This window comes from Cotesia typhae, unplaced genomic scaffold (assembly GCF_013202065.1).
Source record: "Cotesia typhae breed Kobodo isofemale line unplaced genomic scaffold, CoteBio_Ctyphae contig_48, whole genome shotgun sequence".
NCBI classification, from domain to species: domain Eukaryota; kingdom Metazoa; phylum Arthropoda; class Insecta; order Hymenoptera; family Braconidae; genus Cotesia; species Cotesia typhae.
The window spans coordinates 13,374,459-13,400,791 of record NW_027423756.1 but is presented as its reverse complement, the minus strand read 5'-3'; the positions used below and the strand labels follow the sequence as shown (position 1 = coordinate 13,400,791).

General features: G+C 29.4%; 5 protein-coding genes across 12 annotated transcripts; 2 read left to right on the top strand and 3 right to left on the bottom strand.

Annotated features, from left to right (window-relative positions):
• Nucleotides 1-432: 432 nt before the first annotated feature.
• On the bottom strand, nt 433-9,930 carry Zasp66 (PDZ_signaling and DUF4749 domain-containing protein Zasp66). Of its 5 annotated transcripts, XM_074246358.1 has the most exons (10): nt 9,612-9,927; nt 9,260-9,489; nt 8,716-8,872; nt 4,098-4,253; nt 3,759-3,809; nt 2,646-2,734; nt 1,325-1,472; nt 1,185-1,223; nt 876-950; nt 433-704 (listed from the first exon to the last, which is right to left on the bottom strand). In XM_074246358.1, the coding sequence occupies exons 1-9, from the start codon at nt 9,720-9,722 to the stop codon at nt 891-893; spliced, it is 1,041 nt and encodes a 346-aa protein (XP_074102459.1). In that variant the 5' UTR covers nt 9,723-9,927; the 3' UTR covers nt 433-704; nt 876-890. The 5 variants fall into 5 exon arrangements, with proteins under 5 accessions (XP_074102459.1, XP_074102456.1, XP_074102460.1 ...); XM_074246355.1 differs by lacking the exon at nt 876-950; XM_074246359.1 differs by lacking the exon at nt 876-950 and having other exon boundaries at nt 9,359-9,489.
• Nucleotides 9,751-13,601, bottom strand: LOC141529690 (isovaleryl-CoA dehydrogenase, mitochondrial). 2 transcript variants are annotated; one of them, XR_012479641.1, is made up of 9 exons: nt 13,302-13,601; nt 13,153-13,242; nt 12,492-12,713; nt 12,103-12,430; nt 11,926-12,019; nt 11,775-11,865; nt 11,531-11,699; nt 10,684-11,467; nt 9,751-10,234 (listed from the first exon to the last, which is right to left on the bottom strand). XR_012479641.1 is itself a non-coding variant. In XM_074246354.1 (8 exons), the coding sequence occupies exons 1-8, from the start codon at nt 13,437-13,439 to the stop codon at nt 11,334-11,336; spliced, it is 1,266 nt and encodes a 421-aa protein (XP_074102455.1). In that variant the 5' UTR covers nt 13,440-13,601; the 3' UTR covers nt 9,751-11,333. The 2 variants fall into 2 exon arrangements, 1 of the variants encoding a protein (XP_074102455.1); XM_074246354.1 differs by having other exon boundaries at nt 9,751-11,467.
• Nucleotides 13,602-13,715: 114 nt separating this feature from the next.
• Nucleotides 13,716-17,445, bottom strand: Smc5 (structural maintenance of chromosomes 5). 3 transcript variants are annotated; one of them, XM_074246353.1, is made up of 4 exons: nt 17,367-17,405; nt 17,175-17,256; nt 16,611-16,938; nt 13,716-16,537 (listed from the first exon to the last, which is right to left on the bottom strand). In XM_074246353.1, exons 2-4 carry the CDS (start codon nt 17,234-17,236, stop codon nt 13,793-13,795), a joined length of 3,135 nt encoding a protein of 1,044 aa, XP_074102454.1. In that variant the 5' UTR covers nt 17,237-17,256; nt 17,367-17,405; the 3' UTR covers nt 13,716-13,792. The 3 variants fall into 3 exon arrangements, with proteins under 3 accessions (XP_074102454.1, XP_074102453.1, XP_074102452.1); XM_074246352.1 differs by having other exon boundaries at nt 17,175-17,271; nt 17,367-17,384; XM_074246351.1 differs by having other exon boundaries at nt 17,175-17,445.
• A 286-nt stretch (nt 17,446-17,731) lies between these two features.
• Rpiii128 (RNA polymerase III subunit RpIII128) lies at nt 17,732-21,982 on the top strand. The gene is made up of 4 exons (XM_074246343.1): nt 17,732-17,904; nt 18,004-18,158; nt 18,380-18,550; nt 18,631-21,982. The coding sequence occupies exons 1-4, from the start codon at nt 17,827-17,829 to the stop codon at nt 21,629-21,631; spliced, it is 3,405 nt and encodes a 1,134-aa protein (XP_074102444.1). The 5' UTR covers nt 17,732-17,826; the 3' UTR covers nt 21,632-21,982.
• Nucleotides 21,983-22,295: 313 nt separating this feature from the next.
• Nucleotides 22,296-25,281, top strand: LOC141529692 (protein FAM76A). Its single transcript, XM_074246361.1, has 7 exons — nt 22,296-22,797; nt 23,260-23,324; nt 23,442-23,655; nt 24,094-24,230; nt 24,299-24,542; nt 24,624-24,861; nt 24,954-25,281. Exons 1-6 carry the CDS (start codon nt 22,702-22,704, stop codon nt 24,855-24,857), a joined length of 990 nt encoding a protein of 329 aa, XP_074102462.1. The 5' UTR covers nt 22,296-22,701; the 3' UTR covers nt 24,858-24,861; nt 24,954-25,281.
• The last annotated feature ends 1,052 nt before the right edge of the window (nt 25,282-26,333 follow it).

Genomic DNA, 26,333 nt, shown 5'->3' with positions numbered 1-26,333 from the left:
TGTAGAATATTTAAACCAACTAAATATCATTGTTTTTTTTTTTACTGTGGTCCATGATATTGTTTAAAGTATCATCAGATGGTGCACGTAATTAAAAAAAAAATAATTAAGAGAAGAAATAAAACATTTTAATTAATATTAAAAGTAATTAAATGAAAATTAACATTCAAGATTTTGAGTTAATTTTATTTTCAAGCCCTGAAATTAAAAAGTATTCAAATTTGCATGTTTTTTCAGGAGTACTTACAGTTATAGTCATTATTTAATGAAGCAAAATTTTATCTATTCTTAATTCATTCCCCTTTTTAAAAAAAAAAAAAAAGTTATTTTTACAAACAAAAATATTTACAAGCAGCTAGATAATATAATAATTGATACTCTCCAGTTGTTAATTCCCACGTTACCAGAAATATCAAAAAAATAAACGCACAATTTTTCATCAAAAATATGTTTTATTTGATAATTATTTAATGTATTTAATATTGATTCTATAATCAAATTTCGTAGTCGTATATAACATTAAAATAATTCGTTTTAAACAAAATAATAATATTAAGATACATATATAGTATATATTTAATGATATAATAAATTTTTATCAGTGGATTAAGCGTTTAATAATCCGTTGTTCCAAGCACACTGTACATAATCCTCTTGAAACTGTTGCTTTGGTGAATTTTCTCATCATCTTCGTAGCCGCTGGCCTGTAAATAAAAAATTTATTTTAAAAACCCTATTGAAGCTAATTAAATGCAAACAAAATAAAATTTATTTTATTAAGTCACTCATAAAACAAAGGATGAGTTATTGTGTTATTTTTGACAGGATAAATATGCTTTTTTTTGTCATTTATTTTATTATAGTAATGAACGTACAATTGATGGATAATTTTAGTAGCCGTTGACGCGGTCCTTTACGAAAGGAAGAGGAAAGGGACGATACATTCCACCCTTAATCAGACAAATATTTCATAATTAATTAAACAATCATGCTAAGTATTCATTCTATTTTTATAAATTAATTACTGACAATTTTTTCATTTTTAAAATACAATTTTCCAATTAACGAAAAAAATATTTAAACAATTTTTAGTCAGACACAATGCAGACTTAATAATTTAACAAAGTAATCCTTTGTCAGCTTATCAACATTAATTTAAAATAAAAAATTAAATCAGGACTTACGTATGACAGAGCGGGGCTTTTTGGTGGCGCGTGTGCTTGCTAAAAGAAGAAGAAGAAGAAGAAGAAGAAGAAGAAGAAGAAATAATTAAAAATTATAAAAAAATTAAGTATTAAAATATAAAAAAGAAATAAAATCTTACTCGGTGATGATGAGCTTTCTGAGGTGCAAAAACACCAGCACGTGCTGGCTGAGTGACTTCGTGTACATGGTCGCCCATTTCTTCTTCTTGGAGTGCTTTGTAGGCCTCGCTTTTGCTGGGATCATATTTGGCCGCCGGCTTCATTGCACTGTATTTAATTTTCACGAAATCTTAACTCGCGTTATTACAATGTACGGTATTGTTGGTTAATTACATTGAACGATATTTCTTCCTTATAATTATTATTATTATTGAAGTAGTAAATTAATCTACAACAAAGCTTACGAGCACATTCTCGTGCAATTTATGGTAGATTTATTTGTAAAAAATCAGTAAATAAAACAGAAGAAGAAATAATTAAATGATAATGTTAATAACACTGAAGTTGACAGATATTAAAAATTTTTTTAGAATTTTATAGCAAGTAAATTATTAAAAAATTTCACATATGAAAATTATTAGAAGCATTTTTTTTATTGTAATTAATTTTTTAAATTGACAGTTGACCGCTAACTTCAGTATCATTAATGTTAGTTGAAAAATAAATAATTTATTTAATTAGTTTTTAAATGCATGCAATAAAAAAATAAATGTGTTTATCTTTGTTGTAGAATTTAAAAGTCATGGGTGCGTTTCGTTGATTTTTTATTGCATTTGGTGAAACGAATTTTAATACTCGTAAAATACTGCATATTTTAAAACTAAAATGGGAAGAAAATAATGAATAAATATATATATATATATATATATATATATATATATATATATATATATATATATGAAATCTGAATAAATATAGTAATGATATTTAAAAACAATCCGATAATTATTGAATGATAAAATTAATTAGACCCATTAAATTGGGGCCATGGATTCTTAGAAGCAACCTCCCGGGCCTTTTCCTTCATTAATCTCGCCTGTTCCTCTATTTCTCGTTTTTGTTTCACGAAGGAAAAATCAATAAAAATGCTGGAAAAAGCAAATAATACACATATTTTCATTTATATTCACTTAAAAATTTTTTTAAGTGTACCTAACACTTTTATTTAGTTATATTAATAATTAATATGCAAGCAAGCATACCAATTACATTCATCTATAAAACAAATTAAATTATTTTAATTAATAATAAGCTTATTTTTTTTTATGTAAATACTTTTATCGCAAGCTCCAAGACAATCAGCAGCTTTCCTCAATTATTTTATTATTATAACATTGTTAAAGGCTGTATTAAATATTATTATTAATTTTTTAAATTTTATAAATTATTTTATTTGTTTGAAATAATTTTTTTTCTATTTTATAAATGTTTATTACTTACGGAATGGCCGTGGTCTGACACTTAATAGTGTCTGCGATATTTTGTTCAGAGTACAGTCCAATCGGTGAATTGAATTGCTTGTGGACAACCTGTTTGGACAAACAATCATTCATACTCGATAATTTGAGGTTAAGATTAAGAAGAAATTAATAATTATTAATTTAAATAAAATTAATTATTTCTTCTTAATTGTTTTAAATATTTTAAAAATTAATTTAGCGGATATTTAATAATTTTTTTAATAAATAAATTACTCCATTAAAAAAATTGACATTTAGAAATTTTAATAAATTAAAAATGCAATTTTTTAAAAATAATTTTTTAGAATAAATTTTTTTGTTAAATAAAATTAAAAAATAGTCAAGTGACAACTAACTTAAATATTATTGAACATTTTGTGCATTTTTAAAAATAAACTCCACGGAATTTGAGGTTATATTTTTTTTATTATAATTATTTAAATGTTATGTAGCTAAAGTCAGCTGACAGCTGTCAATTTTTTGGATTTTTACAACAAATAAATTACCATTAAATAAAATATTTAAAAAAAGGCAATAATAAATTTTTTTGACATCTACAAGTTAAAAAAAATCCTAAAAATCATCAGATGTCAGTTGATTTGAGTATTATGGGATTCTCTCACTCACTTAACGGGCAAAACTGATAAAAATAAACTTTTTTATTCAATTTAAACTGCAAGTTTATTAGTAAATTTATTTATTTTATCACACATTGGCGATTATTTGGATTGAAATTAAAATTTTTACAATGAATAAGTTTTTTTAATTGTTTCAGTTGCTAAAATATATGAAATAATACATTTTAGTTGATAAAACTTTGTAAGTAGTGTGAAAAAAATTTTTTAGAACAAATATTTTTGTTAAAGAAAATGAAAAAATTATCAAGTGACAGCTAACTTTAATGTCATAATTGTTTATGATAAATGCGATAAAGCCGAAGCGTCATGTTTTGAAAAATACTAAAAAATTGAACAACAAGTGAGTAATTTTTCTGAAAATATCTGAAAACATAAATGCTGCATTAATAATATTAAAAAGATAAAAATAAATAATCTCTCGAAGCAAAAAGCGACTCAAATAAATTGAATCAAACCTTTGGTAATTCATTCGGTCCTAATACACGCTGCATAACTGATTCCGCCACCTGTTTACAACGTTCATCATTTAATCAAAGATTTCTAAGTAAAATAAAGTTAATTTTAATTTTAAAAATAATAATTAGACTAATAACGATAAATAAGTCAAAAAAATAAAGATCATAGTTAGCAAAAATAATTTTTCAATGGGAAAATTATTCCCTCTTGATTTTTAAAGCAAATTCCTTTTTAAATATTTAGATTTATGCTGATTTTGGATCACTTTGAGATTTGAGCTGGACAGTGAACTCAGCATAGTACTGAAATTCCCGGCTGTATCTACCTACGGTTTGTACCTTTTGTTTCATCGCCACCTCAGGATGAGCAACCTCATAATGATGAGGAGCGGCCCTTATCATTGGATTTGGATGGTGGCGAAGGTAACATTCACCTAATGGAGCATCCTTCTTGATCTTAGCGCCTGGCAAGACCAGAGGAGTCGTGCGGTACGGCTAAAATAAAAAAATAAATATTTTTATTAGCCAAAAAAATAAAAAAGTATTTTGGTTGGTATTTTATTCGCACATTGAAGCTGTAAACTCCAAATTTTAGTATTATTTTCTATCTCATAAATCTGGGGATTAAGGCCACTTGTTTTAAATTTCGAAATTCCTTCGCACTCTCTAAATTATTTGGGTTATCGCCAAAACACGCGACATTACTCGTTTACAAATAAATTATCAAAAGATATAATTATAAGTATAATATTTTTGTTGTTGAAACTTTTTATGCCAGTAAAACTATAAACTTAAATATAATACTGAAGTTAGCAGTCAGTTTTTAATTAAAAAAATTTTTTTAATAAATCAATTACAATAAAAAAATTTTTATTAATTTTCCTATGTGAAATTTTTAATTTAATTTTTTTTTTTTATAATAATTTAATTGCTATAAATATCTAAAGAAATTTTTATATCTGTCAACTTCAGTGTCATACTTAAATACAATAAAAATAAATTTAAAAAAAATTTTTTTTTTTCAATTAATTTATATAAATTGCTAATTTTCATTTTTAAAAAAAAATCTAAATTAATTGACAGGCTTGTCAACACCTTCAATTAATATTTTGTCAACAAACTACAGTGAAGACGCTCAACTTCCTACGCGCAAAGATTTAAAAATAAAAATATTTATCGTCTGGTGTGCAGAAAAATTCACGTCTGAGCTAAATAATGAATATTAGTTATTTAAAATATTATTCCTTAATTTTTATAATTTTTTTTTTCTTTTTTAGAAGTTTCACCATTTCTTCTCATTAGATTTTTTGACCAACAATAAAAATTATCCTGTGAAGAAATAAAATAGAAAATGAAACATGATCCTGGTTGGCAAGCTTGCAAATATGATTGAAGTAAACATTTTTGCAGGTACAATAAAAGGAATTACATAAATCGCTAGGTGCAACGTAGATTATTAAGTCTTGGCAGTAATATACATCGTTATGTCATATTAGTTGGTTAGCGCGGATGAAGATGACGAAAGAGCCCGGTGGTTAAATTCAGCTCTTTTCTTTATTGTGTTTGTATTAAATAATAATAATATCTGATCTAATACATAATAACTCTCGTTCTTTAATAATCTTCAAATTTTCCGCAACATTCACCATCATAATACTTACACGATATTATTAATCATCGTTTATAACAAAGCCTGTTAGCAGAATCTTTAAACGCTTAGCGTGTAAATAATTTTGTGAGTAATTAAAGTCTAAGCTGCTGCTAAAAAATCATCTCTTTAATCTCAAAACAATTATTTCTTCTTAATTTTAATCATAAATAATTTACAAAGTAATATTAATTTATTGAAGTTAAACGATAAATTTTTGAGAGCTTTGTAAATAAATTTGATAGGCAATAATATTTTTTGTTTTGTTAAAGAATAAGAGAAACGAATACGATATGCTGAAAATAGCTGAAGGCTTTTAGCTGGCACAAATAATCTGTCGTTGTGTTGCCTCATCACGATCTCCATTTAATTTTTTTCTGCCCTCGATATTTACTTTCGATGACAGTCAATCAACTCTACCTTTGAATATTAATTCACCTAAGATTTTTTTTTTAAATTAATAAAATTATATTTATTTTTATAATTATAATTATATTTTTAGTTTACAAACATGTATGGATAACATTTACATTCCATGCTTGTCCATCTTATGTAGATCTTACGGCATAAAAAAAATTTTTATTTTGTTTAAGAATTTTTTTTAACTTTAGGTTTTTTACCGACTTTTCCCTAATAAGTTATTAATATCAAATAAATATATATTATTAACATTAATATATATATATATATATATATATATATATATATATATATATATATATATATATATATATATATATATATATATATATATATATATATATGGAGATCTGAAATAATTTAAGTCCCAGCGACAGGACAGGAATTATTATGACAAAGATCTATAAGCTGAATGTAATTGAAAAATGCAATTAGAAAAAATAGTAAAAAAAAAAATCAATCCATGATATTTCAAATTAACTTGAGCCTATCAGATTACAAGCTTCTATTCCAATAATACAAGACGAGTGATTTGGCGTATAAATAAAACAACAACTTTTATTTTTCAACCTGAATTAAATAAAAGCTCATGCAGATATCGACCATGTGTCTTTTATTACATCTGCGCCATAAATTCGCTGCAAACTGCAATTACTTTCCTTTCATCTTCTCGGATGTCTCTGATTTGCCGTCCATTAGCTTTTAAACGCTTGTATTTATTCTTTTTCTATTCAATTTGTTTTTTCTAACTCATTTGTCGTTTTTCACACTGGGCTGACAAATGTGTCAAAAATAGTGAAGGGTAAACCAAAGTCACTAAATAATATTTTCACAAACTTCCAGTTAATATGTCAAGGTTAATACTCGAGGCGTAATGTCTAGTTATAATTAAATCATTCTCCCGTTGCATCATTTGTGCTCTTGACTTTCATCGCAATAAATTTAAACCAACTTCCTTTATTTTATTACTTAGCGGTCTTATAAATTAATTTAACTAAATCTTGCATGACATTTCGGAATTAAATCCTGAAATATTTACAAGCGCAAAATGTTTAGATAGTTCAAAAATAATAATAAAAGTTAATAAATAAACAAACTCAAAATTATTTAACAATGATGATGTAAAAGGATATGTAATTGACAGTTTGGCAATAGACTAAACATCTGGCAAATTTATTAGCTCATCTGCTATTAAATATTACTCTTTGCACGGTTTAGAATTAAAATTTTACGTTTTATTAATGCACCGAACTCTATTTCAAGTAATTTGATACTCTCAAGTGAAATTTATCAGTAAAAATTTAAAAATAATTTTTATTTTTAATTCCTAGGTATATATTATTATTTTTTAAATTCGTATTCCTACCCAATAAACAGCCGATTCTTCTTCTTTCGGTTGACGTTCAATAGTGTAACGATATGTCGTAGTGTAACCCGGCATTTTCCCACTTATTTTCTACAGCTAACTATTTCTTCTTTCAACTAATTAATTATCTTCACTTTAACAGAAACAATTTAAAAAAAAAAAGTAAAAAAAACACGATAATTTTTGGACCTGGTATAAACGTACTGGCTCGAAGCGCGGGAGTTACTGATACAAACTAACTCCGGCGTTTTCCCAAGTACTTCAAGAAATGTAGTCTCCCGAATAAAATTAACGTTACGTTATACAGCATATGGCGTGTGTAATTTTTAATATACTTCACCTTCCAACATTTTACAACTCCTACGTGATTTCAAACTCAGGGTTACTACGTCATTAAACAATTAGAGTGTGACAATTGATGAAAGACCCCCAAAAGTTGATTCATCAACCGATCAAAAATTCTTATTTCTTCTTTTTAAAATTACAATTATTAATAACTTCACTGAAAATTCTATTTTGCTATTTTACGTCGCTGTAATTAATTAATCAATTTTAATTTTCAGAGCTGACAATCTTGATCAAAGGTGACAAAATTAATGGGAAGAAAACGAGGATAAACTGCAGCAGCGAAGAATAATTTGAATTTATGAATGAAAAAATAATTTGGTGATGAAATTAAAAATTTTTAGTATCGAGATCGGTAAATAAAAGTATCAGTGGTGGTTTTGATGCAAAAGTTATATTTATAGAGTAACTCTACTACATCTTGACGAACTTTCCGGCATCAAGAGGCGGACCACCAAAAATATATTCACACTTTATCTATAGATTTTGTTGCTGTCTCTTTTTCTCATTAACTTTATATAAAAGCGCTTAGCTTTTTTTTTTTTTTAACTGATCAAAACATTCTCCATCATTTTTTTTTTTTTTTTTTTTTAAATATCAAAACATTTCTTCTTGATATTTTAATACCGAGTTTTGAAGCAAGTTTCATAAGAAGCTCATTTTATAATAAAATTTCAAGGTCGTCAGTAGAATTTCTAAACGCTGCTATGATATAACAATTTGTTTACATTATCTTGATTGTTTATATGAGAAGAAATAATTTTTAGCTAAAATATTGAATAGCTAGAAGAAAAAAAGCGGCTGGTAGCTGTTTAAAATCCGATACACGTAGTAAATTTTGCACCGGGGATTCTTTTTGCTCCACAAATTGCGTCTTACAAACACAACGTGTCGTATCGGCCGAAATAGCCGTTGATTCTGCTCTAAACTTAGAGACAAGCCAGCTGAGCTGTTAAGCTTGCATCATTTATAAAGATTTTTTCTTCAATAATTTATTTATCGATTGACAATCCCTAATTTCAGATTCAGCCGTTCTTAATAAAAAAAAATATCAATTTCAGGAATTTCTTCTGGCTTTTGGATACTATCCACTGTTGCTCGCCAAAGAATGATTGCATCAAGACGATTATAAAATTAAAATTATTTATTATTTATTAAACAAGCTACTAATCCTTCACCTGAGACAAGTAGAATCTTTCTTCGCGAACTTCTTCGATGTGTTCTCGAGGAGGGTCGAAGTGATCCGGTGAATAAGTTTTGTATTCGCGGGGAGGCGAATACACTGCTGGAGGAACTGGACTTTTCGGCAGAACTTTTGGTTGCGATTCTTGCGGCCTATTTATTATATTAAATTATTATAGATTATTTTATATATTTTTTCTTTGGGAAGAAAAAAGCTGAAAGATTTTTAGTCCATAATTTCATTAATGCTCTTTGTTAAATAATTAAATTCAACTAATTAAATACTCTAATTTAAAATAATTAAAAAAAAATTACAAAAGAAGAAATAACAAAAAGCATTAAAATTTTTTTAGTCGTGGTTATCACTCCTCCTGAGCATCGCGATGAGGCAAGCGTTATTTTGTCAGTTTAATTGAGCAAGAAAATATAAATTAAAAAATAATAAAAGTAGCAACGGAGCTAATAGCATAAATAAAATAAATAAAATAAAATTAGTGGATAGAAATAGTAAGAAGAATATGATTTAAAATTTTTTCTGACAGACTAATGAACGCAGCCTCGTCGTGAGAGTGGATTGACTCGACAATCGATGACTGTGAAGTATATCGATTGTATGTCAGATTTGACAACGGCTCGGACCTTTCCACGACTAGTCTTACAGACTCTGAATTTTGGAGAATATTCTGGGCGTCCACGTGCCTCACATCACGAGAATCGTAATCGTCTATTTTCTTGATCACGTCACCCTTCCGGAGCTCATCGTTCTCAGACTGAAACAACCAGGTAAATATTTTAATTATTAACAAATTTTTTTTTTAGATTTATTATTTCAAATAATTATTAATTAATCAATTAAACAATTATAGGAAAAAATAATCACAAAAACACTCACACGGGTGACGACGATCGGAGTGCCTAAATCTGCGCCCCCGGCAATTCGGATTCCCCAAGGGCGACTTGGATGTCTTCTTAATTTCAATACCAACGTGTGTTTCTTCGTCATACTCTGATGGATTTATTTCTTCTTCTGGTTCTTTGGTTTTTTTTTTTTTTTTTTTTTTTTTTTTTAAATGTAAAAATTCACACAAGGATCTTCGATAGAACAAGACAATTTTTAAAATTACAAAAACACTTATCTAAAATTTTTAACACAGGGAAGAAATGGATGTTTTTGAAATTTGTTTGGGTCAATGGTGACAGAAGCTGGGAATCTACAGCGTTCGGTCTACTGTCAACCGTGGGACAAAACTGCGGTAACGGATTGCAATTTGACAAGACCAATGCATATCTCGAGAGCTCCGAGTGTCCCTGAAGTTGCCCAATAAGCGCCAGCATAACTAGGTTCTTATTCTACCCAATCTGGCCTCATTTCTTATTGGCATCCCACATTGCAAGTGTTCGATATGCTCCCACAAATCTAATACCTGCTCTTGAACAATCACGACAATGAACCCCTCTTGCTCTTTTTTATAGTATTTATATGTCCAACATTGTCAGCACCTCTCATTGTTGTTTCTATTGTGGATTAGACAATAACAAACATTATTTTGTTGTTAGACTTCTTGCGCTCTCGGGTGCTCAATCTTTAAGACACGAGACTGGATTCTGCTAAGCGCGGAATTATTTGAATTTCAATTTTATTCGCGCCAAAATTAAACTGGGATTCCCCTTAATTTTTTTTTAGCCCGGATTTTTTAACGGAAATATTTGAGATGATTTTTTTTAATTACATGATTTGTTTTGGAAAATTTTTTATTAAAATAAATTATTAATTAATTAAGAGTTAAAAAATTAAAATTTTTTTTTAAAGAAGAAATCTAAAATTTGTTATTTGGGAGTTTTCACACAAACTATTAACACAATTGATAATAAAAATAAATAGACAATTCACTTGAAAAAAAAAATTAATAACAAAATCACCACAAATAAAATCACTTCACTATTTTTTTAACAAAAATACTCACGTAGGTCTCATAGTAATTTCCAATGGAGAACTTGAGGGCCATTTTCACGTTCTCCTATTCTCTTGATCCAACAATTGAAGACAAAGTTTATTAATTTTTTTTTTTTATTCCAAGCAAATAAATTTTAGCGAGTAATCATAAAATCAGTCAGAGACTCGGAAAGCCACAAGCTTGTCCTTTTTGAGAGTCCAATTAGTTTGACGGTCCTCCGATTAATGAATTTAAATCAAGAGGAAGAAAAGTAACAGAGAGATAGAGAATGTGTAAGTGCAAAGGAAATAAAACAGGGGTGTCGACACTTAAATTAGCCACCTATAGCGCTAAAGGTTAATCAATCGACTTGATTAAGAGACTACTACTACTTCTGCACTGATATGTTCTAGTGACTCATTTATCTTGATGTATATTTGTTTAAAAAAAAAAAATTAATTAACGACGCATCTAAAACAAAGAACCAATAATGATCTGATATATCTTCAAGGCTGAGTAGTTACGACTCACGGTCATGTGGATTACTGATTATAAGTCAATTATTTTCAGCAATATAAATCATAAATATTTATTGTATTACCTAGAGAGTATTAATCAGATCTATTGTCATTTATATAAAAATAAATATCCAATCATTAAGTATTAAAAAAAAAAAAAAACTAAGAATACTCCTCAGTAATTTCTCGGCTAATAATCATTCTTCTGATTTCACTCGTTCCTGCTCCTATTTCATATAATTTTGCGTCTCTCAGCAAGCGACCCGTTGGGTAATCATTGATGTATCCATTTCCTCCTGAAAAAAAAAAAAATTATTTTTTAGCAAAAACAAATAATTATTAAAATAAAAAAAAATTACCAAGTATTTGAATTGCATCTAAGGCAACTTTTGTCGCGCTTTCTGCACAGAGAAGAATAACTGCAGCGCAGTCTTTACGATTTATATGATTGGCGTCACAAGCTCTGGCTACAGAGTATAAGTAGCTTCTGTTTGCACTTAAAGTAGTGTACATATCAGCTATCTTTGCCTAAAATATATAAAATATTTTTTTTTTAATTTTAATAATATTGTTAAATAATAAAATAAAATAAATAAAAAGTACTTGGATCATTTGAAACTCAGCTATTCTTTTATTGAATTGTTTTCGGTCATGAGCGTATTGGAACGCTATGTCGCAGCAAGCTTGAGTGATTCTGTAAAATAAGTACATATAAATTAAATATTAAAAGTAGTTTAAATGATATTGAAGTTACCCCAATGGACCACCAGCTAGAACTAGTCTCTCCAAATCTAACCCGCTCATCAAAACATAGACACCTTTATTTAACTGGCCTAATATATTCTTCGCTGAAATAATTACAATAAATTAATTCAACTAAAATTTAACTAAAAGGTAGAATTTAAATGGTTGATAATTAAATAAAATTTACCGGGTATTTTGCAATCTTGAAAGATTAATTCCGCTGTATTAGAACCGCGCATGCCAAGTTTATTCAATTTAACTCCCGTGGTAAATCCTTCGGTACCTTTTTCAACGATGAACGCAGTTATACCGTGCTGTGGTTTGTCGGTGGTTAAATTTGTTTTAGCATAAACAACAAGTGTATCAGCATCGCATCCATTAGTGATCCAAAATTTATTGCCGTTTAGAATGTAGTAGTCTCCGTGTTTTTCAGCTTTCGTTTTCATTGATACGACGTCGGATCCTGAACCCGGTTCAGACATCGCTAAAGCCCCAAAGTGTTCACCGCTGCACAGCTAGCAGAAATAAATTTATTTTTTTTATTAAAAATTAATAAATATAAATTGATCAATTTACCTTTGGCAGGTACTTGAGATTCTGCTCTTCAGTTCCATTTCGTTGGATCTGATTGATGCACAAATTCGAGTGAGCGCCATAACTCAAGGCGATAGAAGCGGAAGCGCGACTTAATTCTTCCATCACGATAACATGGTCCAAATAACTTCCACCTGTGCCTCCATATTCTGGCTTTGCAGTTATTCCTAACAGGCCTAAGCTTCCCAGCTGCTTCCAAAATGACTGAAAAATTAAAAAAAAAAATGTAATTAATAAATTAGAATTAATTTAGCAGATTTAATCATTTTTTTAACAAATAAATTATGGCAAAAAAAATTTGACATTTAGAAATTTTAAAAAATTATAAATGCAATTTTTTCCAAAAAATTTATTTGTTAAATAAAATTAATTACATAAGCTAGTGAATCATTTTGTTTTTAAAAATTTTTGTCAACAACCTATTTACTAAAAAATATAAATACCAAAAGGTCAAAGCTCTTATAAAACGACCAGAATTTATTTTTAGCTAATGAATATATATATATATATATATATATATATATATATATATATATATATATATATATATATATATATATATATTTAACTCTGACAGAACAAGAATTTTTTAAACTAATTTTAAAATATCGACGTCAATAAAAAATCAATGGAAAAAACTTACCCGTAGGTCATCAAAGTTGTTTGTTTTGTCTATTTGCGCAGCTTTTGGGGCCAATTCTTTTTGCGCAAAATTAAAAACAACCGTTCTTAACTGAAATAAAAATTTTTAATACTCATTATTTGTTATAAAATTTATAAAAAAGCACTAACCTCTTTTTGTTGGTCATTTAATCCAAAAATATGCTCATCAATTGGATAATACTGAGATGCACTTCGAGAGCTGCACTTGAAGGATTTTATTTTTATAAAATCAAATAATCTTAAACTATTACGGAGATTGATATTCATTTTTATATTGAATACTTGCACGAGTTAGCTTAAATTAAGAAATTAGTCTGATTATTTTTCATCATTGGTACGATAACTCTCTAATTGATAAGGAAAAATTATAATATGTGTTGTAATACTCTGTTATCAATTTTTTAATATTCAGCATTGAATAGTTGAGCGCGATATATATACATATATATATATATATTCTAAGCTGAATAAAAATAAAAATATGGCTATTATTGAAAAGAAGAAATGTATTTAACGTCAATAATAAAAATTAATAAAATTACGTAAGATATTAATTTAGATAATATTATAATAAGAGATAAAAAGACAGTTGAACAAGTAATAATAAAAAAAAATAAATTTTAAACTGAAATTCTCGAGTAGTAATGCTGAACATTGAATTTATCTGTAGGCTGAACCCATGGACCATTGTGTACCACGTGAATCCTGCAATTGTCGTTGTAATGTAAATTCGGAAGCAATTTAGGCGTAATTAAAAAGTACTGAGAGCTAGATCTATTGGTCGTCAACTCAACCAGCAAATCCATGACGCGTCTTTCATAAATCGGATCCATTCCTTGGTTGATTTCATCGACGCATCTGAAGGGAACGTTGCACATTTCTTGGAGCGCAAGCATGTAAACTGCAGTGGTGAAAGCCTTTTCACCTCCACTCTGCCTTTGTTTGTCAAATATCTGAAGCTCGTCAGCATCACGAAACTTGACAGAAATCTGCATTTCATACTGATCATAGTCTTTAGGATTTTCAGGGACATTTAGCTTTATTTCTCCAACGCACCCGACACTTTCAAAGTACTCAGAAAAATTGGTCCCAATTTTTTGCACTAATCCATTAATAAGCGGTATCCATTCATCGTGTAATTTACTGATGTGCTCTCTGCTGTCCTTCCGTTTCTCTTCAAGTGCATTTATTTCATCTTGCAACTTTTCAATATCATGACTCAACTTATCATACTCAGCCAATATCTGTTCGCCATTTTCAGTTCTATCCAAGCAATAAAGCTGAGCTTTAGCTCTCTGTGTAGCTTCTTCAATCTCTTTAAAAGTACCCGGAAGTTTATTGAAAGCAGCTTGGATTTTCTTGAACCGTGGGTCGTCTGAATCAATACCTTCAGTTTCTGCAATTGCTTTGCTTCTGTACTCCCTGAGTGCCCCCATCATTCCATCAACTTCTTTCTCTAATTTCTTAACATTTTCCCTGACTCTTTCAACATTCTCTCTCAAGTTTTGCGACTCTTCATTAAACTTAATTAACTCTTGCTGCATTATTTTCAACTTGAAAAAATCAGTTTTAGACTGCGAGGACATCAGTACAACTTTTTCATACAATTGATTACACTCTGTATAATAAACAATTTGTTTTTTAATAGCTCGTAAAATCCTTTGTTGAGCGCTAGCTTTGATCGACTCAATACTCTTCCGATCACTCTGAAATTTCTGAAGTTTAATCTTCGCAACATTAATATCTGCTTCTAATTTCTGAATTTGACTTAAATCAGACCTAAGCTTAGCTTTGCTATTACGTATCTCCTCCAATTTTCTGCACTCTTCCTGGTGTTGTCCAACAACAGTCTCCATTTGCTGATTTAAATTATCCAGAAGACGCTGATACTCGACAATTTTTTGCTCATAAGTTTGAATTTTCCTAGTATCAATATTAACGTTAAAGTAACGTGTCCCACCTAATGGAGAAATGCTTGTAGACTTATCCCCAGTGTACTTGGACCTTCTGACACTGTAACAATTACTTGGAGAGAAGTACAAAGAAATGCTGTCAGGAACGTGGTCAGCCTGGTTTTCAACCGCAGCTGTACCAACGGGAATGTTGTGAATATTATACATGGACACCAAATAATTCATTACAGTCGGAGGTGCATCAATAAAGTCAATTAAATAATTCTGAAAGCCCAATTGACGGAGCTGGTCCAGTGGAATGTAAGGTCTGTTATTGTAATTTTTGTTAGGGTCTGAATGAACGGCGTTGATGACCAATTTTCGCTCTTCTCTCAAGTACGTCAGCAAAGAATTCATGTCTTCTTTGCTCTCGCATACGAAAGCAATCAAATCACGCTGAGGTATGACACGCTCGACATACTTGGCGTGGTCAGGATGATCAACTTGAAGCGTCAGGATCATTGGCTCGAAAATTTTACCCTGGAATTTATCAGTGTTCCTCCGAAGCCACTGAACACCTTCAAACGCATCGCTGCTATACTGTCGGAGAATATCCATGCGTTTGTCCTCGACGTTCTTGAGATTTTTTATCAAACGCTGAAAGTCCCTAATTTCATACTTGATTTTGTCGCAGTCATTTCTTAATCTTGAAGTTTTATCGGATAAATCTTCAGTTACTCGCTTCTGGTTCTCCAGTAGGTAATCACATTCTTGAAAACGCTTTATAATTGTTTCTACAGATCCCAACTCTTCAATCAGCAAAGTCTTGTCATTTTCTAATTTATTTTTAAGTATTTCAGCTTTTTTTATTTCTTGATCCCGTGATTTTTCTAATTCTATCTCCATAGTAGATTCTTTTTTAATATTATTTATGTCACAGTGACAATTCTCGAATTTTTCAACGGTAGTATTCAACTTTATTTCATGCTCAGTGATTTTACGATTGTGGCTGTTGACCAAATTCTCTAATCTTCTTATTTCATTTTTTTTTCTAGAAATAAGTTCATCAGAGGGAGCGAGTGATTCTTTTAATTGAATTAATTCCAGAGAAAGTTTATCTTTTTGTGCTTTAGTTTCAGTCGTAACTTTTTTGGCATCCCCGTATTCCATCCAAGCCTTCTTTTGGTTCAATTTTTTCAATTTATTAATCATTGTGGTACGTTCTTTGATGGTTGATACAGACTCTTCCAATCTGGCGAAAGTCTGCTTGTCAATGTCTAACTTAGACTTTTTCTGTTCTATCTCAGCACTCATTTTTCCTTCTGTAGCACGGAATTCTATCAGCTGAGTATGGAAACTGTGTAATCGTGGATCTCCGACAGACTTCTCAGTACTTATCAACAGCTGGCGTGAATCAAGTCCGGCGAAATCTTGGACGCGTTCTTGTGGTAAAAATTGACAAAGATTGTTAACCTATTAAAAAAAAAAAAAAAAAAAAAAAATACGTTTAATATTTATAAGGCTAATTTAATAAAAATTTAATTACCTGTATGTTAAAATCATTAATAACTTCACGAGCTTTACTTTCAATGATTGGTTTTCCGTCAATCATCCAGGTTGATTTATTTTCAATCGTAATTATGCGAGTCAGCTGTAGAATTTTTTGGGGCGACTGTTGAACGTGAATTACGATGATGGCTTTCTCACATCCTCTACGAACATAATCGCCAATCCCACATGGTTTGCCCAGTGTTTTGGGTGTAGCACCGAATCCAAGAGCTAGAGCTGAAACCAGCGTTGATTTTCCCGTACCATTGGGTCCAATAATCATATTCAAATTACGACCTGGTGTCACGGTAACTTCATTGTACGTGCTGTCAAATGTTTAAAATTAATTAGTAAAATAAAAATTAATAAGTTTAAAAAATTATGATACTGAAGTTAGCTGTCAGCTGTTAATTTTAAAAATTTTTATAACAAATCAATTATAATAAAAAACAAAACATGCCAATTAAATTTTTTTTTATAACAATTTAATTGTCATAAAATTTTTAAAACATTTTTAATGTCTGTCAACTTCAGTGTCATAAAAAATTATAAATTTACTTACATAAAATCTTTGAGGTATATTTTTCTAATGACACCTTTGTCTCGAAAAGCTTCACCGGACATTTTTGCTTATTTTTTTAATTCTTTCAACAAAGATACTTTTTAATTAATTAAAAAAATTAATCTGTTGAGTGAATTGTTATTTTGGTCGTTAAAGTAATTAAAAACAAAATGCTTACGATCGTCACATTACTTTTTGCGTTATTCACAGGAACGGACGTGCATGAACATGAATTTTTTGTTACACAGGAAAAAAAGCGCGGTTACTGGAGAGACAGGATTTTGTTTTTACTATAGTTTGTGCTTTGTAATTAAACTGTATTATTCTTTATTTTTTTTTTTTTTTTTTTTTTTATTTTTGTGGCGCCATTATCGACTGGCGCATGCTTGCTTGTGATTTCTGTGTTACCGACAACAATGATACAAGAAGTGTTTACATTGTTGATAAATTCGTGAGGTTCTTTTTTTTTTTAAAAAAAAAAAAAAAAATAAGAAAAGTCACACGTGTTTCTGTATACTGAGTGTTGAGTGGAGTTTATTATATATACTCTGTGAATTAAGGTTATATTAAATTTTTTTTTTATAATTTAAAAGATTAATAATATGTCAGTGTTGAATATTTAAAAGTAATTTATAAAACAAAATAAGCAAAAATGGGTGAAATGAAAATGGGTAATTCGGAGCATATTAAAGAAGAGGATAAATATAATAGAGTTGCTCGGCACATTGAGGTAAGTTTAATATTATTAATTTATAAATATTATTTTTTATAAAAGAATTAACAAAAATTGTATTCTTTTTTTTTTTTTTTTTTTTTTTTTTTTTTTTAGAACAAATGGAAACTTGTACCGGCGTTTTTAAGAGGGAAAGGATTAGTGAAACAACATCTTGACTCTTTTGATTATTTCATCAATGTTGAAATTAAAAAAATTGTTGCGGCTAATAATTTGATTCTTTCTGATAGCACGGATTCATTTTTTCTCAGGTATTTATTATTTTTAATATATTATTTAAAAATATGAAAATTAAGTTAGTTGACATCTAAAAAAATTTCATTTGTAAAAAACTTGAAGTGCAATTTTTAAAAAATATTTTTTTGTTCGAATTCAGTCAACAATAAAATGTCTCTCAATTTCAGTATCATAAAAAAAATTAATAGTTTTAATAAATAATTTTATAATTTTTTTTTTTTTTTTTTATTGATAGATATTTGGATGTAAGAGTTGGAAAGCCAGAAGAATTGGAATTTAACGTTTCAACTCCAGTGACTCCACATGAATGTCGATTGAGAGATTTGACTTATTCCGCTGGTATTTATGTAGATGTTGAGTATATTGCCAAAACGCGAGTAATCAAGAAAAATATCTGCATTGGAAAGTAAGTCAATTCTTTAAAAAATTTTTATTAATTATACATAAATAATTATTTATTAATTAATGTTTTATAATTATTTACAGAATGCCAATAATGTTAAGGAGCTCAAACTGCGTATTAAGGGATGCAACTCACTATCAACTATCAAAATTAAACGAGTGTCCACATGACCCCGGCGGTTATTTTATAGTAAATGGCCAAGAAAAAGTGATTCTCATCCAAGAGCAGATGATTAAAAATCGTATAATAATTGAGCGTGATAACAAAGGGTGTATTATGGCGTCCTGTAACAGTTCCACAGATGAAAAGAAAACTAAGACAAATATTGTTGGTAAAAACGGCAAGTACTACTTAAGACACAACATATTCCAAGATGATATTCCAATAGTTATAGTGTTTAAAGCAATGGGAATTGTTTCTGACCAAGAAATAATTCAATTAGTTGGTACTGATGAAGAATCAATGGAAAAATTTGCATCGAGTATTGAAGAGTGCCGTTCACTCGGTATATTTTCTCAAAACCAAGCATTGAAATTCCTCGCTGGAAAGAGGAAGCACAGAAGATTTGCTTCTACATCAAAAATGTCTTTGACAGATGAAATCAGCGACGTTCTAGCTCAAAATGTAATAAGCCACGTACCGCTGGTTGATTTTAATTTTAAATCAAAAGCAACATACCTAGCAGTGATGATAAAGCGCGTAATTCGCGCACAGTCAGACAGCTCACTGATAGACGATCGTGATTATTACGGTAATAAAAGATTAGAGTTAGCTGGCTCTCTGCTGGCGCTCATGTTTGAAGATTTATTCAAGCGCTACAATACAACCCTCAAACAAACTACTGACAAAAATATTGCTAAAATAAAAGCGGCGCCGTATGATATCACCAAACATATGAACGCAGATTCAATAACAAATGGCCTGGTCTTCGCTATATCATCTGGTAATTGGAACATAAAACGTTTCAGAATGGACCGTAAAGGTGTCACCCAAATTTTGTCGCGACTGTCTTATATTTCAGCGTTGGGAATGATGACAAGAGTAAACTCTCAGTTTGAAAAGACCCGCAAAGTATCAGGACCTAGGTCTTTGCAGCCATCTCAATGGGGAATGATGTGTCCCAGTGATACTCCTGAAGGAGAATCCTGCGGGTTAGTTAAAAACCTTGCATTGATGACTCACATCACCACCGAAATTGAAGAAAAACCAATCGCTAGATTGGTTTATAATTTAGGCGTTGAAAGCATCAACATCCTCAGCGGCGAAGAAATACAGAGCAAAGAAGTATATATGGTCTTTTTAAACGGAAACATCCTAGGAGTTATCAAAAACTACAACAGACTCGTCAATGTATTCCGAATGCTGCGTCGCAAGGGTTTAATAGATCCTTTTATATCTATTTATCTGCAGCACAGCCACAAGTGCGTCCAAATAAGTTCCGACGGAGGCCGTCTTTGCCGTCCGTATATTATTGTCCAAAAAGGCGAGTCTTTGCTGACGAGTGAGGACATTACAAAGCTTGAACAAGGTCTCAAGACCTTTGATGATTACCTGCATGATGGACTCGTTGAATATTTGGATGTAAATGAAGAAAACGACTGTAATATTGCGTTCAATGAAGAACACATTATTTACAAGACAACTCATTTAGAAATAGAGCCTTTTACTCTTCTAGGTGTCTGTGCTGGACTAGTGCCTTATCCTCATCACAATCAGAGTCCGCGTAATACTTATCAATGTGCTATGGGTAAGCAAGCGATGGGAACTCTTGGGTACAATCAGCGTAATCGTATTGAAACCTTGCAGTATAATTTAGTTTATCCGCAAAAGCCGATGGTGTCAACTCGGACGATAGAGCTGATTAACTTTGACAAGCTACCAGCTGGACAGAACGCCACAGTTGCTGTGATGTCCTACAGTGGGTATGATATTGAAGATGCTTTAATTTTGAACAAAGCCTCGATAGATCGTGGGTACGGGAGGTGTATTGTTTATAAAAATATGAAGACTACGTTGAAAAAATACGGAAGTAAAACTACTCCGCTTCAAGATGGGATTAATGGACCTAAAATGTGTAACAATAAGCCTGTTAAATATCACAATGTCATTGATATGGATGGTATTGTCGCTCCGGGAGTTTTGATCAATCATAAGCAAATAGTTATCAATAAATTCGTCCCGGCTAATGTCAATACTACACCAGGAAATCCTGCTGCTAGTGATCATAAAGAGCAGCGTGAAACTCCAATTGTTTATAAAGGAACTATTCCTTCTTACGCTGAACGAATTATGGTTGGAACAAATAGCAGCGGCGAGTGTTTGATCAAAGTATTATTGAGGCAAACCAGAAGACCGGAGATTGGAGACAAGTTCAGTAGTAGGCACGGACAGAAAGGTGTCACTGGTTTAATTGTTGAGCAAGAAGACATGCCGTTTAATGACCAAGGAATTTGTCCTGACATGATCATGAACCCCCACGGATTCCCGTCGAGAATGACAGTCGGGAAGTTGATTGAACTACTCGCTGGAAAAGCTGGAGTTCTGAATGGCGAGCCTCACTATGGTACGGCATTTGGTGGGTCCAAAGTTTCTGATGTTTGTGAGGAATTAGCGGCGAACGGATTTAATTATCTTGGTAAAGATATGTTTTACTCCGGAATTACTGGAGAACCTCTTCAAGCTTATATTTACTCTGGGCCGGTTTACTATCAGAAATTGAAGCACATGGTTCAGGATAAGATGCACGCCAGGGCAAGGGGGCCTTGCACTACTCTGACGAGACAACCTACTGAGGGAAGAGCTAAGGACGGAGGATTGAGGCTCGGGGAGATGGAACGGGATTGCTTGATTGGATATGGAGCGAGTATGATGTTACTCGAAAGACTGATGATTTCTAGTGACGCTTTTAAGCTTGATATTTGTAATAAGTGCGGCATGATGGGCTACAGTGGTTGGTGTCATAATTGTAAAAAGAGCGGGTGTTTGTCTACGATTATCATGCCTTATGCTTGCAAACTTTTGTTTCAAGAATTACAGTCGATGAATATTGTACCGAAATTGACGCTTAAGAATTATTGTGATTAATCTACGGTAAAAATATTTTTTTGACTTTAATTATGTCTATAAAAATTTTTTTTTTCTATGACAATTTTGAAATTCAGAGATTAGGTTTTATTGGTAGTTTATTTTGATACTGTAACTTAAATTTAATATATAAATATTAATGACTCAGTAAATTAAATTAGTTATTTAAGTATTACATAATATTATGTAATTTAAAATTTACTTAAATAAAATATTCTTGAATATAATTTAATAATTATGATAGTGAAATTAAAAGAAAGACATCTGTCAATTTTTTTGGATTTTTGTAACTTAATTATTTTATATAATTAATTTTAAATAGAAATTGTCAGATTTTTGTTGATTTAATTAAAATTAAGTTAGCCGACATTTAAAAATTTTAATATAATTATTTTATTCGTTTTTTAATTAGATAACACCGGTAAATTAACCCACATGATTTTTACGACTAAGAACAATTAATAATGTATGATTATTATTATTAATCTTTCATTAAACAAAAAAAAAAAAATTATGATTATTAAATTAAATTACCTGCAAAAAAAACTTGACAATTAAAATAATAATTTGCATTTTAATGCCAAGAGCAAACAAGGGGTGATTTAGTTACAAATGGTTACAAATATTTGGCACTTGGCAGCACTGGCGAGTGCTGTCGGTTTATGAGAGGAGAGAGAAAAAAACAGGATAGCGAGTGAGATAGAAATTTCACTTAATACTTAATGTCGAGTCAAGTTTATTGGGTTTGGTGTTGTAAAAAATAGTTTATTTATTAATTGTGCTTCCGTCTTTATTTATATTTAAAAATTGTAATTAGTAGAAAATCTAATAAGTGTTTTATTTAATATTTTTATTTTATTAATGTCCTTAAACGCACTTCACGTACATAAAATATAGAAATTTATATTTTGCCAAACACATTGTAATTGAAATCCTTGATCAAAGCATTATTAACTAAAAGTACATTGAAATATAAACAAAACACAATAATCATAAAGAAGAAATAGTATAAATAAAAGGACCAATATTTTAAGAATAATTACCATAAATATTTACTTATTATTTCAAAAATGAGTTCTAATAAAGCGAAAGCGTTATTTGCGTGCTCACGGTGTTTCGCGAGGCATCCCTTTGAAGAATTATCTCCTGGCCAACAGCTGTGCAAAGTAAATTATTAAAAAATATTATTTTTATTTCTTCTTAACTCAAAAAATTGTAATTATTTTCTTAACCTCGATAAAATAATAAAAAAATATTTTTAATGACAGACTTTCATACATATATATTTTTTGGTTAACTACTCTTGACATTTCTCATTGACAAACATCAAATATATATATATATATATATATATATATATATATATATATATATATATGTATACGAGACGCAGCTAATATTAGAATTTTACAAGTTACGTCTCTTGTTTACATGAGTGAAAAAAAAGTTATAAAAAAAATTAAGCTTGCGTATAATATTTCAATGCTTATAATTTATTTATAAGAACAAAATATATCCAATTAAATATAATATAATATAATATAAGTAAGCTTATTTTAAATTTTTATATTGCAATTGAATTAAAACAATAGTATATAATATCGGATAATACGATATTGTTAATTTAGGAATGTCGTGGTTCGTTTCCAGTGGTTAAGTGTACCTATTGCAGAACAGAATTCCAACAAACAGTGTGAGTATATTTTTAAAAATATTTATCAGTAAAAAAATTAAAATAAAAAAATTTTAATAAAAATTTTGAGCTTTTTTTGGCTTTTTTTTTTTTTTTTTTTTTTTTTTTTTTTTACAGAAAAGGTAACACTTGTACGATTTGCAAGAAGTGCGAGCAAAATGTCAAGGCTTATGGCAAGCCATCGGCTTGTGAGTACTGTAACACCATCGCGGCGTTCATTGGCAGCAAATGCCAAAGATGTACTAACTCGGAAAAACGCTACGGTCCACCTGTTACTTGCGAGCAATGCAAACAAAAGTGTGCTTTTGATAGACAAGATGAAGATAAAAAGGTTATTTTTTATTTATTTATTTATTTATTTACTTACGAGCAACCTTGCAGTCACTATGTGATTACCGTCACCTGTGAACTGTAAATAAATAAAATTTTGCTTTATTAAATAATAAATTTTGTTAAGTTGCACAGTACTTTTTTAAAGATTTAAGCTCATCTCGATATTACACTCATCAAGAGCTTTCATTTGAATACCCACATGCATTTTTATATATTTTTCATATATTTATATATATGTTATATATAAATATATGAAAAATTGATGTGGGTACTTAAATGAAAGGTCTTGATGAGTGTAATATCGGGATGAGCTTATATCTTTAAAAATGTCAATAGTTCACAAAATACAAGTTCATTTTTTAATTCTGTATTTAGAGATAGAGCATTTTCGAATGCAGCCTAAATAATGGTAATATAGATGAATTTATTTATTTAGGTTGATGGTAAATTACTATGCTGGCTATGTACGCTGGCGTATAAGAGAGCGTTGGCGAAAACAAAACAGTCTGACGCTGACCGAAGAGCTCATTTGAAACTTGCACATGATCGTGCATCTAAACACAAGGAACAAAAGTAATAAAAAATTTTTTTTTGTTTTTAATACAAGGATTTTTAATTAAATAATTTTTTAAATCTTACAGATTAAAAGGACACAATAAGCGACCGCATCGTGTTGATGTAACGAAGCTCCCACCTCAACCAGAGCCTGCAGAAGCGAACGGACCAACTCCATTAAAAGTTGCGAGAATGGTCGGAGTTCATGATCCTCATGATCCCAACAGCTCTGACCACGTGGTCGCTGTAACGCAGCTCAAAGAAAAAATAGCTCACTTACAAAAACAATTATCGCAGAAAGATAATCAATTACTTACGAAGGATAGACAAGTAGCTACTCAATTTTTTTTTATTAATTTATAATTTATAAAATGAATTGTTGCTTAGTTATTTTTTTTTTTTTTATTGCAGATTACCGATTTAAAAGCTAAAAATTTTACCTCAGAAACTGAACTGCGCAACAAAATGAAGCTGACGGAAAAAGAGCACGAAAATAAGGTAGCGACGATGCAATCTAAGATTTCTTCTCTTTTGAAAGAGGTTGCTACCTTGTCCAAGAGTACAAAACGTGCTGACCGGTTAGCTGCTACGAAAAATGAAGCTAGTACCAATAGTGGAAGTGGTACCGACAGTCCAATACCTTGATAAGGTATTTTATTATTTATTTATATTACTTACGGCCTAATAAATTTAATTAAAAATTTATAATCTACAAAATTTATTAATAAATTTTTTTTTCAGACATTCGATTAGATGAGACGATGTTAAATGTCCAACTTTTAAATATAAATAGCTAATTTTTTCCAATTTATAAAATACAAAAAAAAACTGTATTATTTTTATAATTATCAATAAGAAATTATCCTCAATATTGCATGAATGTAAATCATTATTTACAGTATCGAGGATTAGGATTTAAATAATAAGTATGAAAGCAATTTAAATGATTGCTTCTTATTTAAATTTGTGTTGTAGATGTTCGTTTATATTAACAGTTTTTCTCTAAATTATATAAATATAAAATGAAACGGTAATTTGACATATAAATTTATAACTGACGTGAAATTTCATTTAAAATTTTTTTTATAAACTGATTTGATAAAATTATTTTATTAAATGAATTAAATATCTCAATGATATTATAATAATAATAAAAAATACTAATTATATAAATTTTGATATTTGTAAGTGTAAATTAATGATTCTATTAATTTTGGTTAATGTAGAAAAATTTTTCAATACAATTTATTAAAACGTGACAAAAAAAAGAAAATATTTTTCTTTACTCAATAATTTTATCTTTTTGCTACAAAACATATCAAATTTAATATTATTATTCCTTTCCATAACTTATAATAATAAATACACATGTGTTGCGTTAAAAAAAAAAAAAAAAAAAAAAAAAAAAAAAAAAAAAAAAATTAAATAAATAAAAAAAATAACAAACAATAGTACGCATATGTAAATATCCAACAGCCATATATTTATTTTATTTTTTATTTTTAAGAAACAAATGCTAAGTTGAGCATTACCTATTCGATAATTATAATATTAATAAATGCGTAACAATTTTTTTTCCTTTTTTTTTATCTTCACTATTTTTACCAAATGTAAGGATAATTAACATTTTAATTTTATAAATTTTTAATTACGAACATGCGCTATTGTACATAATGTGTTTTTTTAAGTACAAGATTGGTTGGAGTTTATCATGATTTTTTGTTAAAAATTAAATTTTATCCTTTTTACTCAAAAAGATGATAAGAATAAAATATTGCTTATTTGTTACCGAGGTAAGCGAGTAGTCGCCTTGCTTCCACTTAATAGTTTACTACTTTCAGCATATTTACATGGTCTTTAGCATTTTTCATACGATTAACATTTCTTCTTGCATTAAAATTTTTCTTTTATAACATATAATGAGAGTGCGCTTTTTGCAGGCAAGGTAGCGAGTCGAGGCAATTCACAGAATGATTTTTCATAATTAATAATTTTATTTTATTTTATTTTATTTTATTTTTTTTTTTTTTTTTTTTTAGCGTCGCGTTAACGGCCTCTGGAAGCAGTTTAGTTTGATAATATTTTTAAAAAGTCAATTTTTATTTTATCCATTATTTTATT

What these genes read in the sequence shown, in the direction of transcription:
- Rpiii128 (XM_074246343.1), top strand. Translation starts at nt 17,827, where the DNA reads ATGGGTGAAATGAAAATGGGTAATTCGGAGCATATTAAAGAAGAGGAT. An exon ending in GAGTTGCTCGGCACATTGAG is followed by an intron (nt 17,905 to 18,003) that starts GTAAGTTTAATA and finishes TTTTTTTTTTAG; the next exon opens with AACAAATGGAAACTTGTACC. An exon ending in ACGGATTCATTTTTTCTCAG is followed by an intron (nt 18,159 to 18,379) that starts GTATTTATTATT and finishes TTTTATTGATAG; the next exon opens with ATATTTGGATGTAAGAGTTG.
- Smc5 (XM_074246351.1), bottom strand. Translation starts at nt 17,236, where the DNA reads ATGTCCGGTGAAGCTTTTCGAGACAAAGGTGTCATTAGAAAAATATAC. An exon ending in ATATACCTCAAAGATTTTAT is followed by an intron (nt 16,939 to 17,174) that starts GTAAGTAAATTT and finishes AACATTTGACAG; the next exon opens with CACGTACAATGAAGTTACCG. An exon ending in TTAATGATTTTAACATACAG is followed by an intron (nt 16,538 to 16,610) that starts GTAATTAAATTT and finishes TTTTTTTAATAG; the next exon opens with GTTAACAATCTTTGTCAATT.
- LOC141529692 (XM_074246361.1), top strand. Translation starts at nt 22,702, where the DNA reads ATGAGTTCTAATAAAGCGAAAGCGTTATTTGCGTGCTCACGGTGTTTC. An exon ending in ACAGAATTCCAACAAACAGT is followed by an intron (nt 23,325 to 23,441) that starts GTGAGTATATTT and finishes TTTTTTTTACAG; the next exon opens with AAAAGGTAACACTTGTACGA. An exon ending in GACAAGATGAAGATAAAAAG is followed by an intron (nt 23,656 to 24,093) that starts GTTATTTTTTAT and finishes TTATTTATTTAG; the next exon opens with GTTGATGGTAAATTACTATG.
- LOC141529690 (XM_074246354.1), bottom strand. Translation starts at nt 13,439, where the DNA reads ATGAATATCAATCTCCGTAATAGTTTAAGATTATTTGATTTTATAAAA. An exon ending in TAAATGACCAACAAAAAGAG is followed by an intron (nt 13,243 to 13,301) that starts GTTAGTGCTTTT and finishes TTTTTATTTCAG; the next exon opens with TTAAGAACGGTTGTTTTTAA. An exon ending in CTAGCTGGTGGTCCATTGGG is followed by an intron (nt 11,866 to 11,925) that starts GTAACTTCAATA and finishes CTTATTTTACAG; the next exon opens with AATCACTCAAGCTTGCTGCG.
- Zasp66 (XM_074246355.1), bottom strand. Translation starts at nt 9,722, where the DNA reads ATGACGAAGAAACACACGTTGGTATTGAAATTAAGAAGACATCCAAGT. An exon ending in CTCCGATCGTCGTCACCCGT is followed by an intron (nt 9,490 to 9,611) that starts GTGAGTGTTTTT and finishes TGGTTGTTTCAG; the next exon opens with TCTGAGAACGATGAGCTCCG. An exon ending in AGAAAGCTCATCATCACCGA is followed by an intron (nt 1,224 to 1,324) that starts GTAAGATTTTAT and finishes TTCTTCTTTTAG; the next exon opens with CAAGCACACGCGCCACCAAA.